Source organism: Propithecus coquereli, unplaced genomic scaffold (genome assembly GCF_000956105.1).
Source record: "Propithecus coquereli isolate 6110/MARCELLA unplaced genomic scaffold, Pcoq_1.0 Scaffold20, whole genome shotgun sequence".
Classification (NCBI taxonomy): Eukaryota; Metazoa; Chordata; class Mammalia; order Primates; family Indriidae; genus Propithecus; species Propithecus coquereli.
In genome coordinates, this window is record NW_012144967.1 from 13,204,914 (window position 1) to 13,222,326 (window position 17,413).

General features: G+C 46.1%; 2 protein-coding genes across 2 annotated transcripts in view; both read left to right on the forward strand.

Moving 5' to 3' along the window:
* Window positions 1-1,605, forward strand: part of NGRN (neugrin, neurite outgrowth associated) — a 5,651-nt gene extending 4,046 nt beyond the window's left edge. Inside the window, exon 3 of the mRNA XM_012643729.1 lies at window positions 579-1,605. Within this exon, the coding sequence (XP_012499183.1) occupies window positions 579-1,188 (610 nt within the window). The 3' untranslated portion in view covers window positions 1,189-1,605. The remainder of the gene's footprint in view (window positions 1-578) is intronic.
* Window positions 1,606-5,788: 4,183 nt separating this feature from the next.
* The window catches only part of VPS33B (vacuolar protein sorting 33 homolog B (yeast)), a 26,357-nt gene continuing 14,732 nt past the window's right edge, over window positions 5,789-17,413 (forward strand). The window contains exons 1-8 of the mRNA XM_012643684.1: window positions 5,789-6,245; window positions 9,125-9,205; window positions 9,549-9,610; window positions 11,642-11,691; window positions 12,244-12,311; window positions 15,615-15,660; window positions 16,706-16,800; window positions 17,093-17,197. Coding sequence (XP_012499138.1) covers window positions 6,150-6,245; window positions 9,125-9,205; window positions 9,549-9,610; window positions 11,642-11,691; window positions 12,244-12,311; window positions 15,615-15,660; window positions 16,706-16,800; window positions 17,093-17,197 — 603 coding nt within the window. The 5' untranslated portion in view covers window positions 5,789-6,149. The remainder of the gene's footprint in view (window positions 6,246-9,124; window positions 9,206-9,548; window positions 9,611-11,641; window positions 11,692-12,243; window positions 12,312-15,614; window positions 15,661-16,705; window positions 16,801-17,092; window positions 17,198-17,413) is intronic.

Genomic DNA, 17,413 nt, shown 5'->3' on the forward strand with positions numbered 1-17,413 from the left:
TGAGCTTTCCCAGCAAAGGTGATGTGCTTCTTTGCATTTCACATGCTGCTCACTCTGCCATCAATACCTTCAATCTTTCCTTCTCTCCTCCCTCTGCCAGCTTATTACGCCTTTTCATCCTTTCAAAACAACTCTAGCTTAGACTTTTTGAAGCAATTTCTGGGCCTAGCTGTGTTGTGATTGCCTGTCCCTGGGTCTCCATCCTGGGTGCTCTCCCTGCAACCAGACTATAACACTTAACATTGTGTCTTTTGTATGGTAATATCATCTGTCTGTCTCTACCACCAAACTGTGCTCTTTGAAGGGAAGGTCAGTCCTCCTGCATCCCCAGGATGTAACATGGGTATTAGATGGCAGTGAGAGGAGTTCACTTGATATGAAATGAAGTGACCTGAGAGTGGTCAGGTGTTGCTCTTGATGCACAGGAATGGAAAATAGCCATTTAGCTGGCACAAGATAGAGACTGTGCTTGCCGTTTTTTTCTAGCCCTCTGTTTACTTATTTATCATAAGTATTATCAGTTAGATGTTTCTGATAGGAGACTTCTTCACAACTTAAAAACCTGCTTTTTCCCATAGGTATTTACATAAGGAATTTGCAGAGTCCTGGTCAGTTCCCAGGTTGGCTGAAGGCTTTGATGTCAGCACTGATGTGATCCGAAGGGTTTTAAAAAGCAGGTTTGTACCGACATTGGAGCGGAAACTGAAGCAAGATCAAAAAGTCCTTAAGAAAGCTGGCCTTGCCCACTCGCTGCAGCAGATCCAGGGCTCTGGAGGTACCTTGAAGCCGCTCTCTGCAGGCCACTCTGATTCAGGCTCTTTGCTAATGCCAGGGGCTGAAGCTTCATCCAGAGGCCAGAGTCACAGCATGGCTTTGAAAGTGATGGAGTCGAATGCTCATGGTACAAATACACCAAGGAGACAGAAGGGAAGGAATAAAGGAATCCAGAACCTGGAGAAGAGCTTTGTGCCTGTCACTGCAACTCTAGGTCATCAGAGAGAGCTGCAGAAGTACTCTACCAGTGATTGTGAGGGCGCCAGAGGAACTCACAGTGATGGATTGCCAAGTGATGAGAAGCTGGAGGAGTTGAAGGCAGAGGAACCAGGTGACCAGAACTTCAGCAACAAAGTAGTACAGAGGGGGCGGGATTTTTTTGACAGCAATGGGAACTTCCTATACAGAATTTGAGCTGGGGCTTGGCTTGTGGAGATGCCTTGTGAAACACGACTGGACAAGTCTATTTGTAGCTGCCTGGATTTCTGTGTATGGATTAGCCACCTGGGAATGGGAGGAAGTGATGACCCTGGAATGTGGGAGGAAAGAGCTGCTTGGATAGATTCAAACTTCCTGGAGCACCGCTCCCAGTCTGACCCCGGTAGATCTTTAGTACTGATCTTTCTTGTTTGGGCTCTCTGTGCATTGAAAACCAGCCCATGTTGCATGTGTTGTTAAGAGTTTCTGTGATACTTACAATATATATTTGGGAGGAAATGAAAACTTTGCTTTCTGACCTCATTTCCTTCTTGATCAATGGATACTAACAGTTCTGGAACTGCTTAGTCAATTGGTTTTCCTTATTGCAAAATAAAGTAAAATGTAGCAGTCTGTGTTGCTTGGTGCTCTCTGGGATGGGAGGGTTTACCTGTGAACCTTGGAGAGCAAGGGAAGGGAAAAGGCAAAAGGGAAGGATCCCTTGTCATTAAACATTGGAGAGAGATGGAATTAAGAGTGATCCCCAACAAAGGGCTCTGTCCAGAGCACCCTGCACAGTGACAGATTTTGACAACCAAAAACTGAACATCTTTCTTAGTTGCTGGGGTTCTGAAAGAGATTGGGGAGTGGTGGGGTTGACAGAAAATGCAAAGCAGGCAAAGGCTTTAAGGCACTCGACAAAAACTCCAGCCACATTCTAAAGCTTAAATTATATCTGATTTTACGATTTACACCATATTGCTCCAAAAGTGCCAAGAGGTAGGCAAGAGCAGATATACAAGCCCCTTTAAAAATAAGTTAACAGACTCTAAGCTGGCTGCTAATAAGTGGCAACACTAGGACTTAAACCCAGGTCTCACCATTAATCTAGGGCTTCTAGAATTCCAGCAGTATGGTACTGTCTGAAATAATTTCTATTAATTTACTAATTCTTTTAGAAATACTTTATTATAACCAGAAATTCTGGTTACGAATAGAATGAGACACACAAACGACATTGAGTCTGATGACAGTTTTCACCCATGTTTCACTTTAACAATTTACCAGCAAAAGTTGGATACTCAGAATTTAGATACATGTAGGATGTTAAAATTAATGAAAACACTGACATTCCAACTCTGTCACTGCCACTCTGTTCATGGAATCTTGTTGCTATTTTAAATGTCATTAACAGCAATTACAATATCATTAACTCCTGCATATCATCTGACCCATGCCCTTTCCCCAAAGAACTATGGAAATCTAGAAGCTGTTCTTACAAACTTGGATGTTTTCCATATACCTTATCCTATACCATTCCCTTGCTCACTAAGCTTAAACCTTTTTTCCATTCTCGCAAATACCAAACTACAGCTTTTTCCATTCTTGCATCTTGCCAACCTAAGGCCCCTTACTGGTTCTTTGCCCCAGGATTTTCACCTGGCTGGCTCTTTGTCATTCAGGTCTCAAGTCAGATGTCACTTTCTTAGGCCTTCCCTAATCACAGGGTAAAGTGGCTCCCGTCATATCATCACCACACCCTGTTTAATTCTCTGCAGTGTCTAAGACTGCATTGTTTGTCATCGCCAACCGCCCCCTACCCCCCGCTTTTTCTTTTTTTGAGACAAGGTCTCTGTCACCCAGGCTAGAGTACAGTGATGTCATCATAACTCACTGCAACCTCGGCTGAAGTGATCTGCTGCCTCAGCTTCCCAAGTAGCTGGGACTACAGGTGCTCACCACCAGCTAATTTTTCTATTTTTTGTAGAGACAGGGTCTCGCTCTAGCTCAGGCTGTTCTCAAACTCTTGGCCTCAAGCAATCCTCCCACCTCAGCCTCTCAAAGTGCTAGGATTACAGGCATGAGCCACCACCTGGCCATCCCACCCCCTTCAGAATATATAGGGTAGGAGACCCGTGTGTTCATTGCTGTAGTCCCAGGTCCTAATATGTAGATCACAGTATTGGTTGAGTGAATGAAAAAATGGCTGGAGAACCTCACAATAGCCAGTCTGTGATGGCAGCCTACCTACCCATCCAAACCTCAGCCAAGGCACCTAAGCTTCCTCCAGGCTGACCTGTTTCTGCTCCATCTTGTCAGTGTGTCAAGGATCTTAACTCACTGGTATGGCAGTGTTGCAGGAAACTGAGCTCAGGCTGGGAGACTGGAATGTGGGATGGGAGATAATTCCAGCTCTGTGTTCCACTGGGCTGGAGTCACAGGACTCCATAGGCTTCTGTTCCCCGGCCGTCCTGTTTCATGTCACAATGAAGAATGTCAACGCTACGCTAGAGGAGGTGGAACTGCACTTTGGAGCACAGGTGCAGTATCTGGCAGAGGATGCAACACCTGACAAGGCTCTGCCTGAGCTGGACAGAAAGCAGCTACAAGTGGTGAGGGCACTTCACAGCAACCTTGGGGCCAAGCTCAAAAGGCTAGCAAACTGCACAACAGAAGAGACTTACGTCTCTGTGCCCTGGAGCATACACGCTTTAAGGGGCAGTGGAAGTGAAATCCACCATCTCAGAGCAGCCTTCATCTCGCAGTGCAGCCAGAATTAGATCTAAGGGGGTGGTTGGGGGGCGTGGGGGAAAAGGCTCGGCATAAAATACTAGATGAGCTCTTGAAGCACAGAAAGTATTTTTGTCTTTTGCTTAACCTTATATTATAGAACTTTTCCAATGTACAAAAGTAGAAAGAATATGGTAATGCAATGAACCTCTGTGCACTCATCACCCAGCTTTTTTTTTTTTGAGTGGGGTCTCACTATGTTGCCCAGGCTGGTTTCAAACTCTTGGCTTCAAATGATTCTCAGGCCTCAGCCTCCCAATCCCCTCCCTGGGATTACAGGTGTGAGCCATCATGTCCAGCTGACAAGTTTTAGTAATTCCTTAATATCAGCTGATATTGTCACCCTGATAGTGGTCTTTGTTTCATAAATGACTTTTACAGTTGATTTATTTGAATTATTATCCAAACAAGGTCCATATGCTGCAACGTTGCATTTTGTTGATGTGTCCCATGTCTCTTTTATTCTAAAGTGATTTCCCCTCCCACATTTTCACCCTTGCCATTTATTTTTTGAAGAGAGGTCATTTGTCCCATGTAGTCTCCTGCATTTTGGATATGGTTGATTTCATCCCTGTGATGTCTTAACATGGTCCTACTATCTCAGTTTTTGGCAATGGGTAATGCTCTGTACTTCCCATGCATCTTACCAGGAAATGATATGATAGTATGATTGATCAGAGTTTAGGTATTAGCCTGATCCATCCATTATGTCTCTCAAGTTGGTTTTTTTTTTTTTTTTTTGAGACAGAGTCTCACTCTGTCGTCCAGGCTAGACTGCTGTGGCGTCAGCCTAGCTCACAGCAACCTCAAGCCATCCTCTTGCCTCAGCCTCCCAAGTAGCTGGGACTACACCGGCTGGTAACCATGCCTGGCTAATTTTTCTGTTTTTAGTAGAGACGGGGTCTCACTCTTGCTCAGGCTGGTCTCAAACTCCAGAGTTCAAGCGATCCTCCCGCCTCGGCCTCCAAGAGTGCTAGGATTACAGACATGAGCCACCGCGCCCGCCAAGTTTTTTGTTTTATTTTGTTTTTAAAAACAAAGTAGATACAGATCATTACCATCACCTCTGAAAGTTTCCCCATTTGTCTTCCCAGTCAATCCCCAGCCCCAAAGGCGATCACTTTTCTAAAACAGGTTTTCGCTATAGGTTAGTTTTTCCTGGTCTAGAACCTTATATAAATGGCACATACGGATGTATTCTCAGAGAACTCTTATTTGACTTTTTTTAATTCCCCTTTTTTCTTTTTCTTTTCTGAGGCAGCGTCTCGCTCTGTTGCCCCGGCCAGAGTGCAGTGGAGCGACCATAACTCACTGCAACCTCAAACTCCTGGGCTCAAGCAATCGCGCCACCACAACCGGCTAATTTTTTCTATTTTGTGTAGAGATGGGGCGGGGGGAGGGGGGCCCGCTACGCTATTATGCCCCGGCAGGTCTCGAACTCCTGGCCTCAAGTGATCCTCCCACCTCGGCCTCCCAAAGTGATGGGATTACAGGCATGAGCCACTGCGCTCAGCCATATTCAGTTCTTTTTATTGTATGAATATGCCACAGTTTATCCATTTTCCCACAAAGGCCACTAACAAGTCAAAACTCCGATACCCGAAAGTCACAGCTAGCAGGACTCAGCTTCCATCAGATCCTAACGCGTCTCTCTCTGTCCACCCACCCCATCTCCACGCTTCTCGCCAACCACCGCACCGAAGCCAGCGGCCTTGCCCGTGGCTAAATTCGTCCAGTAGCTCTGATTGACCATCAAGACCCCACGGATCAGTCCCCTCCAGCCTCTGACTTGGCTTCGCTCACTTTATGAAGTCCCTGTAAAAAGATCAAGTGCCCAACCCTGACTTGTGTAAACCAGGAAAATTGGGTGTACCATTAAAATTAGCTTAAGGTATAATCATTTTATCCTAGGAAAACTCCCCTCTAGCCAGGAATGAGGCTGGAAATTTGGCTCATCGCCTCCGGTTCCTAAATGTCCCTTTCAGGACGCCGTCCCCTTCCCGGTACACTTAGCGCTGGTCGAGAAAACGCGACTTCCGGGAGCTCTAAGAAGTCGCTTCCCGCTCTGGCAGGAGGCGGGGCCCTGCGTGCACGCCGCGGAGTCTGCTGGTGTAAACTGCAATCCCGCTGACGGGACCAGGGAGGGACGGGCCGGGAGACGGTGGCTGCAGCGCTGAGACTGGGGTGCCCCGAGGCCGCGCCGTCTGTCCTGGACGTGGCCGTTCATTCCTGGCGTGCGGCTGAGGAGCAGGGGCCCCTCGGGGGCTCTGGGAGTCGGTGCCTAGGCCTGAAGGACAGCCACCTCGCGCTTGCCCTGGGCTGCTGCCGGCCTTCTCAGAGCGGAGGGCGTCCCCTTCCTCCACCCCACGGCCCAGGTGACCGCTGCCATGGCTTTTCCCCATCGGCCGGACGCCCCTGAGCTGCCTGACTTCTCTATGCTCAAGAGGCTGGCTCGAGACCAGCTCATCTATCTGCTGGAGCAGGTCAGTGCTCGCTGTTAGGTTTGTTCCAGGTGGGACGCCCTAACACTCGCCACGCCTGGCCTCTTTACCGCATCGAGTTTATCACTCACTGGACGCATCTTTCTTCCCTGCTTGAGACCCCTTGATTGTTTTTGTTTTTGTTTTTTGAGACAGTGTCTCGGTCTGTTGCCCAGGCTAGAGTGCCGTGGCGTCAGCCTAGCTCACAGCAACCGCAAACTCCTGGGCTCAAGCCATCCTCCTGCCTCAGCCTCCTGGGTAACTGAGACTACAGGCACGCTCCACTGTGCCTGGCTAATTTTTTCTATTTTTAGTTGTTTGGCTAATTTCTTTCTATATATAGTAGAGACGAGGGTCTCGCTCTTGCTCAGACTGGTCTCCAACTCCTGAGCTCAAGCAATCCTCCCGCCTTGGCCTCCCAGAGTGCTAGGATTCCAGATGTGAGCCACCCCGCCCGGCCGACCCTTTGATCTTGTTCTTGGCCCTTGGTGTTGCCCTTGGAGCTTCCGCAGCAGGTCCAAAATGGAATGCTCAGAGAGGAAATCCAGAGGGTAGTAAGAGCTGCTTGGGACCTGGCCAGAAAGTTAATGGACATCAATTTTTTTTTTCATACAGGCAAGGGAGACACCGCTAGTGCCAGGCATCACTGGGGATGGAAAGATGTTAAGAGATCTTTGCTATTAGGGATCTTACCACTGCAGTAGGAGCCTCATGAAACACAGATTACCACACACACAATATCGGGTGGTAAATGAGTGATAGCTAAGGTGCCTGAATAGTTCAGAATAAGGGATCATTTCTAGCTAGGGTGATAGAGGCGTTTCAAAGAGCTGGAGTATGAATAATAATCATATTTTCTTTGGAAATGGGAGAGCATGCTCCAGGCAGATAGACTGGTAGGAGCAAAGTTGAGGGAACAGGGAAGGGCAAGGCACATACAGGGAAGAGAGCCATCGGAAGTTACACAGTAGGCATTAAGCAGCCACTGAAGGTTCTTTTTTTCCCATTTGTGGCATGAAGCAATACTTGCTGGTGATTCTCTTAGCGATGTGTGGTGTGGGGTAAATGGGAAACAGAAGGCCAGTTAGGAGACCATAGATCAGACTGAAGTAATAAAGGCCCACTCAAAGATGGTGGCAGTGGGACTAAGAGAAATGATAGATTGTTAACTTCTGGCGAAAGAAGACTCAAAGACTTATTGATTAGTTATAAAGGTTGAGAGAGAAGCAAAGCTGAGTGTGAGGTTTTTCACCTGAGGCTACTGTAATTTTATTGGATTACTTGTTTAATTATTTAGTTATTGGTTAGTGTCCATATTGCCCATTAGATTGAAAGGTTCTTGAGGAGAGACATGAACAAGACATGTCTGTTTTGTTCAACACTATTTACCCAGTGAATACCTAGCTTAGAGTCAAGCACATAGCATATGCTTAATAGGTATATGTTATATGAACATTGAATGGAAATGAAGAAAGAGGAAAAGGGCTGGTGGGGGAAGTTGATTTGGGTTTGGACGGGGGGAAGTTAAGATGCCAGTAGGAAATGCAGAGCCAGGCGTTGTAACATGTGCCTGTAGTCCAGATGAGGCAAGAATGAGTTTGAATCCAGACTAGGCAACATAGAGGCCCCATCTCTAAAAAACGAAAAGGAAATGCAGCTTGTAACACCCAGCAGATGGAAACGTAGAGCTGCAACTCCATTGTGAGTGCTGAGATGAAGACTTAAGAGAACCTCAGAGGATCTGAGACCGTATTTTCTTTCTTTTTTATATGCCCTATAGTGCTAACACAGTGATTTGCACATAAAAGACATGCAACAAATGACTGAGAAATTGAAGAAAGGTGCTAATTAAAGCCACTAGTTCAGGTGAGATCATGAAAGAGAGTAGATGAGACCAAGATAGAAACTTATAAATGGAGTGTAGATACGGAGGAGGAACCAACAGGGTGACTCAACATGGCCAAAATGGATCTCGGTGCAATAAATAATATCGTCTCCAAACTAACTTCTGCCCTAAGTCTTGTTGATGGGCACTGCAATTCAGACTTGAAACATCAGAATCATCTTTGACTCTCCTTCCCCCTCATACTAACTGAACCAGTTTCTGAGTTCCATAGATACTCCCTTATACATACTTTTTTATAATGATTATAAAATAACATTTGTACATTATAGAAAATATAAGAACAAGGAAAGTATAAAGAAAAAAAATCACTTATAATCCTACCATCAGATGGAAACTTCTGATGACTTTCTCCTCCCTGTCACTAACTGTGACCTCTCCTTCCTCTGAACAGATGTGAGAACTCAGGAGGGACAGTGCAAGAATCAGATGACAGGGATTGTGGGGTGGGTGAGTACAAGCAAGAGTGGTAGGGCAAGGACTATTCTGGGTTTTCTAAGTTTTCTGCATTGAGCATGTGCTATTTTTGTAATTAGGAGAAAAATGCAATTGGAAAAGATATTTAGCAGTTAGTTGAGGGCATTGCAGGATGCAAGGTGGGATTCTGTTGTGTTTGGCTTTGTTCAGCAGGAAACCAGGGATTGTTGGGAGGCAGAGTGGAGGAGAGCAATGCTGTAGACCAAGGTCACAGGTGATCAGGAGAGTTGAGTGACAAGGAATTAACCTGAGAAAGAAAGTGGGCTATCTTTCTACTGATACAGGAAATGAGAAGGCAGAATAGGTATATACACTGAGAAATGTTAACTGTGTATATAGACAGTAAATTAGGTGCTAGGCTAGGTGATGCCTAGCACCCTTCCAACTCACGGACTGTGTTCGTATTAGATGGGTGGCTGGAAAACTTCTCAGCTGCGGGAAAACTTCTCAGCTGCGGGAGCTGTGTGACCTATGAGTGACCCAAATACTGTGTCTCCTTCAGCTTCCTGGAAAAAAGGATTTGTTCATTGAGGCAGATCTCATGAGCCCTTTGGATCGAATTGCCAACGTCTCCATTCTGAAGGTACTAGCCCTTGCCCCAGGGGACTCAGGCCCTTCTTTCCTCTTTGAGCAGTTTTTCTTTTGATGAACAATACAAATTCCTAGAGAGTGACTACCCTTATAGGACAAATACAGGTAGTTGAATTGGGTGGACAGAGGGGGATTGATGCTGTTGTTTGTATTGTTTCAGTTTTGGTTTTCTTCTTGACAGTTTGAGGAAGATTTAGTGGGATGGTTGTCGGAGGAGCAATTTGATTCCAAAATTAGCATAAATAGGAAACCCTTAAGAAATCCCTGTCTTTGTAGCATGCTTTGTGCTTTTCAAGCTCTCTTAGGTCCGTTGTCTTGTTGGATTCTCTCTGTAGCAACACGAAGTAGACAAGCTGTACAAGGTGGAAAACAAGCCAGCCCTCAGCTCCAGTGAACAGTGAGTATCTGGGAGTGTGTCTCGTCTCTCAGCTGGAGGAGGTCCTTAGGGGCACATTTGCCTTTTAGTGTCCTAGGCTGAGATACATGGTTCACTTCCTTGAGCTTTACTATGTCAGGCCTAAGTTACTGCTTTGGCTCCTAATGGTTCTCCCTTTCTGTAGTTTGCCCTCTTCCCTCTCTAATCCATATTACCATCTATGACCAGATTGATTAATCTTTCAAAATTATTTTCATTGTGCTCTTCTCAACAAGGCTTCCATTACTTACTGAAGATTGTCCAAATTGCTCATGACAGACTCCAAGGCTGTCTGCGGCGTGGCCTCGCGCACTGCCTTTCCAGCCTTGTGTCTCGTGCACTCCTTCCAGCCTGTATTGATAGGTGCTTCCACACGCTTCCTAGCTCCGTGCCTGCGCCTTTACCCTTTTGACCACTCCATTCACTGTCTGAAACTCTCTCCTGTCCTTGCTGCTCCGGAGGAATGCCCGTCCTGCAGAGCCCAGCCCGCCTCCCCGAAGAAGCTCTCTCTTGCCCTTCCAGTCCAGGGGGATTTTCTTCTCTGGATTTGCATGGCATTTTGTATTTGTCCTGTTGACTTGGCAAGCAGTCATATGTTGCCTGTAGTCTTTTTAAAAAATAGTTCAAAAAAGTTTCTCAAACATATAAGTTATGTCTATACATAAACATAATTAATGTATACCATTCCTTAGAAGAAAAAATTCTCCCGGATACATGGAGAATACATCCATGGAGGGTATATCCTTATCTGTGGACTCTAGTTTGAAAAACATTATTTTCAGCCAGGCGCAGTGGCTCACGCCTGTAATCCTAGCACTCTGGGAGGCCGAGGCGGGTGGATTGTTTGAGCTCAGGAGTTCGAAACCAGCCTGAGCAAGAGCGAGACCCCATCTCTACTAAAATTAGAAAGAAATTAATTGGACAACTAAAAATATATAGAAAAAATTAGCCGGGCGTGGTGGCACATGCCTGTAGTCCCAGCTACTCGGGAGGCTGAGGCAGGAGGATCGCTTGAGCCCAGGAGTTTGAGGTTGCTGTGAGCTAGGATGACGCCACGGCACTCTAGCCAGGGCAACACAGTGAGACTCTGTCTCAAAAAAAAAAAAAAAGAAAAGAAAAACATTATTTTCTATTACTTTCTTAGACTGTTTTTTTCAAATTTTTCAAAAAAATTTGATTTAGTTTATTTTTATTTTTTTTTTTTATTTTTTTTCTTTTAATTCTTTTCTTGGCTATTGTGATAGTTTAGTTTTAGAGACAGGGTCTCGCTATGTTGCTAGGCTGGAGTGCAGTGGCTCTTCACAGGTGTGACCATGGTGCACTACAGCCTCAAACTCCTGGGCTCAAACAATCCTCCCACTTCAGTCTCTCCAGCAGTGGGGACTACAGGAACACACCACTGCGCCTGGCTATAGTTTCATTTTTAATTGACAAATAATAATTGTATAAATTTATGGGGTATTCCTGTTTTTAGCCCTTGACTGTTAATATACTCTGTATATGCATCTTCTTTTGCCCACTGGATTATGAATTATTTGAGAACAGGAACTCCTATGTCCTCTAAGGCTGCGATCCCTGAGCCCCGGGCCTCGGAGCAGTACCGGTCTGTGGCCCGTCAGGAACCGGGCCGCACAGCGGATGAGCGGCAGGCGAGCAAGTGAAGCTTCATCTGTATCTACAGCTGCTCCCCATCGCTCACCATCCCTCCCACCCGCCATGGAAAAATTTTCTTCCATGAAACCGGTCCCTGGTGCCATAAAGGTTGGGGACTGCTGCTCTGTAGGGCCAGTAAATGCACCCAGCTCATCACAGCATACCTGTTGTCTTGAGAGGTGCCTTCTGTGGTTGGTATGTGGTAGGAGAGGAAAACTGGCATAGCTTTGGCTAGGATGTGACCTGCAGACTCTGTCAAGAAGGGCAAATGGTGAAAGAGTTGGTATTGTTTTACTTTCTTCTAAGCTGCTATCAAATTTTATGGTTTCTTTTCACTTTTTTTTCCTTTCTCTCCCATAGATTGTGCTTCTTGGTCAGACCCCGCATCAAGAACATGCGATACATTGCCAGTGAGTGTGCCATGGTCCTGTGTGTAACTAAGACTGGGGAAAGGGTGGGCAAAATCTAAGGGCCTTGGCCATAGGACCCTTTATTTATTTATTTTTTTGGAGACAGAGTCTCACTCTCTTGCCCAGGCTAGAGTGCTGTGGCGTCATCCTAGCTCACAGCAACCTCAAACTCCTGGGCTCAAGTGATCCTCCTGCCTCAGCCTCCCGAGTAGCTGGGACTACAGGCGTGTGCCACCATGCCCGGCTAATTTTTTCTATTTTTAGTTGCCCAGCTAATTTTTTCTATTTTTAGTAGAGACAGGGTCTTGCCCTTGCTGAGGCTGGTCTCAAACTCCTGAACTCAAGCGATCCTCCTGCCTCGGCCTCCTAGAGTGCTAGGATTACAGGCGTGAGCCACCGCACCCAGCCTCACAGGACCCTTTCATGAGAAAAGAATTGTTTGAGTTGGCCATAGCACTAGTACAGGATATCTGCTTCCTTGCTTCTAGTCTAACAGATGCAATTCTAACAGCAAGCTCGTGGCTTGCCGGCCTGCATTCCTTTTCTCTGTAGATCTTGTTAATGCTGACAAATTGGCTGGCCGCACTCGCAAATACAAAGTGATCTTCAGCCCTCAGAAGGTGAGTTTGGATCCTGGCAGGAGTGGGATCAGATAGAACAGTACTGAGGACTGGGCAGGAGTGAGGGCCAACAGTGCCATCTCCCTGTCTCAGTCCATTTTCTGTTGCTATAACAGAATACCTGAGACTGGGTAATTTATAATGAAGAGAAATTTATTTAGCTCATGGTTCCAGGGAGACTGAGAAGTCCAAAAGCATGGCGCCGGTATCTGGCAGGGGTCATCCCATGGGCGAAGGGTGGAATGCGGAAGCAAGCATGCAAGCCAGAGAGGCACCAGGCGCCAGCCTCGCTTTGTAGCAACCCCCTCCCGTGATAACAACAGTAATCCATTCAAGAGGGCTCCTCTCTCACAGCCCAGTCTCCTCTTACGAGGCCTCACCTCCCAACACTGTTGCACTGGGGATTAAGTTTCCAACACATGAACTTTCGGGGGACACATCCAAACCATAGTACTCTCTCAAAGCGAATTATGTGTGACCGACGCAAATACCGATCACTGTCTCTTCATTACTGTATTCCTGATTGTTGAGCAGAGCCTCTGTCATCACACTGCCCAGGTAAAGTATCGTAGAATTGTGAGAGGCCTCTACATAGATTTCTTTAAATGAAAACCTTCACACTTTTGAAGTAGAACCTGCTGGTGTATCCCTGCTAACACAAATTCCAGTATACAAATGATGCTCGATGTTATGGCTTTTCAGTGACTTTCTCCTTGTACCCTTTTAATAATAAATACAATAAATCATTCACCCACTCCCCGCCACCCTCCATGCTCATCGAGGGATGTGGCTGGGCTGCCCCTGGGTTACTAGAACCGTTCTACCATACATTGTTGGAAAAGCCTCTTCTTACACAGGAAAGGAACCTTAGAGACCATTTCACTCCACTCCAGCTTGGAGCAGCTGAGAGAACTGAAGCCCATGCTCACACAGTGGGTTAGCATAGCCAGACTAGGTCTCTTCCATCGCCATCTCAATAATGGCAATAAGTATCTGGAGACCCGTCATAGTGTCTCCGTTTCTCGATTCCATGGAGCTCCCCTCTCGCCTGCACGTCAGCCAGGTGCGTCGTACGTAGGTGCCTCCTCCATCTCAGTGACGGGAAGAAATGCTGTTCCCGGCCTTCACATTGCCAGCTGTGGGCCTAGAAAGCTATGCCAGGTAGTACATGCCACCTTTACAGCAGGTAGAAACTAAAGTTGAAAGGACAGGGCTTTACTCCTTTTAAATTTTTCTAAGAAAATTCTAGAGAAAATAGAAGTAGTAGCCAAGACTGAAACTCTGAAGCCAGGTTGTCTGGGTGTGGCATCCTTGCTTTAGCACTCATTACCTCTGTGATCTTGGATAAGGGACTTAACTGCTCTGTGGCTCAGTTTTCTCATCTAGAAAATGGAGTTGATAATACTACTTATTTAATTTATTTAAATACTACTCATTTAATTTAAGTGCGATGACTTTCAGTCTCTGTTAAGATAAGAAATCAACTGGGATCATAGGCTTATGTTTTCTCATCATGTAAAAGGAGTAAGAGAATAAAGCTAGTGATCTTCCTTTGAAGGCCATTTGAAGATTGATATCTCAATCTTACAAATATTTATCTTGTTCAGGAATACAAATATATGAAGTATTATGAACAGGGCAAGAAATTATTGAGTAAGACAACCAATCAGAATTATAGGTTACTCTTGAATGTTATTAAAGGAGTCATGGAAGTAACTTCTAGTTTTTGGACTCTTATAAAACCCTTTTCTTCAAATTAACTTAGAAGGACAGATTTGTATTAATAGGAAATAGAGAAAGTAGATAACAGTTTAAAATAATCCCACAGGCCTCCATATTACACAGAAAAACAAAATTGGTATTTTTATGAATGTTTTATACCCTATCTAATCAAATGCTTTGATCTAATTTTCTATCACAGGAAGATCTTTCCCTCAGTAGCTGTGGGGAAGAGGAGGCATGTCTATCTCTTCCTGAGACTCCCTTCATTAATTATGAAGATTGGCAGTTTTCACACTGGGCTCTAGAATTCCATTAGTTAGCATTAAAAGTTAAAAGCAGGCCTGTAGATTTCAGGTTAACTGGCAGAAATGAGTGAGGAATGAAGAGGATTGTTCTGTGTAACAATAAAATAAGGAGCACATAGCATTAATTGTCCATACCTCAGATTAATCTGAGGATGAAGACAGGTGATCCTTGTAAAACACAAAGAACAGTCCTAGTCCATGTTAAGTGCTTAATACACATTAGCTATCATTAGTGTCATCATCATCATGAGATGGGATTGCCCTCGACATTCTTGCTCATCACCTCCAAATATTTCATCCTTTCCCCACTTGTCTCAGAGGAGGCCTTTTCCCTCCTAAGATCCGCCGTTGCAGCCCTGGTCTTGGCCCCAGCCCTGCCTGCCTTCTCCACTGTCTTGCTTTACCAGGTAGATGTTCCCTTTTGTCTTCACTGATGTCTGTCCCTTCTAAACAATTTCCCCGCCTCTTCTCTTCTCCCTGTCGGGGGGCCCCCGTTCTTTGATAGCCATTTATCTGTGAAGAGTGATCTGCTGTCACTGCTCCTGCTTCCTCACTTTCATCCTTTCTTCTGGTCTCCTAAAGGTCCCCGTTGTCAAAGCTGGTGGTGTCTGATGCTCATCCTACTTAACTTCTCTGGCACTTTGCATTTTTGCCCATTCTTCCCTGAAACTGTCACCTTCCCTGCCTTTGGTGGTGCTGTGCTCTGCTCCTGCCTAAGTCTTCTTCCTTGGTCTCCTCTGCCAGGTCCTGCATGCTGCCCCTTTTGTCTTGGTGTTCCCTTGGGTTCTTAGCTCTCCCTCTCTGCATTCTTTTTGCTGGGACAAACCATCCACTTTAGATACCACATATATGCCGTCAACTCCTAAGGCCATGTCAGTGTCTCCCCTGGTCCCAGGTTCCTAAACAGAACTCGCTCTCTCCCCGCACTGCTCTTTTTTGCCTACCTGCTCCCCCAGGATTTCTAGAGCACTTCCATGCCACTGCTCCCACCTCTGCTTGCACGACTCACCCTTCAAGGACAGCTGAAATCCTTTGTAAAGTTTTCCAATCTCTCAAGGAGATAAAAAAGCAGTTTACTTGATACAGAAATAAAATGGATGGAAAAGAAATGGGCTAGGTGATTCCAGCAGTCCTTTCTAGATTTAAGAGTCTGAGTTCCCTTGTCTTTTTTCTCTGGGTTCAGTCATTATTGTCTTCATTAGTGACCTTAGAGGAACTCCAGAGAAATGGAAAGAACAGAGACGGTGGTTATACTCAACTCCCTCTTCTTTTTCAGTTTTATGCGTGTGAGATGGTGCTCGAGGAAGAGGGGATCTATGGAGGTGAGAGGAGATGAATGTGAGTGGAACAGGGGAGAGAACACATGGAAGAGAGAAATCGTTGTTGTTCTCCACCCCAGCTCCCCCTTCTCCTGGTCTTACTCCAGTCAGTCTAGCAGGGGGAGAGGTTCCGGAGAATGGGAATGGGGGCTGGACCCAAATTAGAACACTAATGGGATGGCGTGAAAGGGAGGCCAGAGCTTAGAGCTGGAAAGACCAACGGCTCTGTTCTCCCCTTTCAAGACGGGAATGTTAGGGCCTCTCCACCTCTGTATGCTCCTCACTCCATGCTCCGTGCACCCCACACCTGATCACGTACTCCCTGCTGAAATCCTGCAGTGACTAAACATAAAGCCCGGAATCTTCACCTTGTACACTTGGCCCTTCCTGTCCCTTTAGCCTCGTTCCCTGCTGCTCCCTTCTCCTGACTCGCCACCCTCCAGCCATGGGGACTTTGCACATGCTTTTCCTGTTGCCTAGAATGTTCTCCACCCTGCAGCTTTTTGCCTTCCCAAACCTTACCCCAATTCTAAGCTTGATTATCACTTGTTGAGGGGAGACTTTTCTGCCCCTAGTTGTGGTTACATCCCTGTAATATTTGTGCTCACGGCTTGCTGTTTTACTTCTTTGGAGCACAACTGTAATTAAATAGTTTATACCATAATTTGTGTGGTCGTGTCTCCCCTGCGAGGCGTACACTCTGGGAGATCAGGAGCACGTCCGTTTGCTCCCTGCTGTATCCCTGGTGCTTAGCGTAGTCCTGCATGCAGGCGGCTTTCAGGAAATATTAATATTTGCTGAATGAACGTTTCCCTAGCACTTTATCCCATTTTATTCCAGGCTGCTATGGACATGTCTCCTTTCATTATCAGACTCTGAGCTCCTTAAGGGCACAGACCATGTCTTACTCCTTTTTAAGTCTCTAGTGCTTAACACAGTACCTGGTGTGTGGCACTTAAATGTTTGTTGCATGACTGTGGTGAACCCTCCCACTTAATGTGGAGCTGAGTGCATTCTGCAGGGAAGTTGATGCTTTCTGTCCCCACAGATGTGAGCTGTGACGAATGGGCCTTCTCTCTGCTGCCTCTTGATGTGGATCTGCTGAGCATGGAACTACCAGAATTCTTCAGGGACTACTTTCTGGTAAATGCAGGGCCTGTAGGTCTTGGCATCAATGGCTGGGGACAAACATGGGGTCCAGTGGGCTAGAAATATTGATTTAACCTTTGTCCAGCTCAAATAATTTATCATGAGTGATAATGATTGAGTGCTACAGCTTGATCTCCATGGGACTTCCTTTGTGGCCAATGAAAATGAACTGTTTCAAGTATTCCCCAGATGCTGCCATCCTGCTCCGGGGTTTCTAGGGCCACCCACTTTTCAGATGGGCCTGTCCGGTTGATTCGTATCTTTGTGGCCCATGTGGTCCCTGCAGGAAGGAGATCAGCGTTGGATCAACACTGTGGCCCAGGCCTTACACCTTCTCAGCACTCTCTATGGTTCCTTTCCCAACTGCTATGGGATTGGCAGATGTGCCAAGGTGAGAGCACTGCAGTTCTGTTGTCCTAAGAACCCCTATTCCCCCCGTTCTGTACCCGCCCAGGATCATCCAAGGGCATCTGTGATACGATGTGTATTCTTTACTTTGCTTTTATTGTTCTGGAATAGTTCCTCAGAGACAACTTGTGTGGCTAACAGAGAGGCAAGAGCCAGGGCCTCCTGGGTAGCATTCCTAGATCTCTTTTTTTCTTGGGGG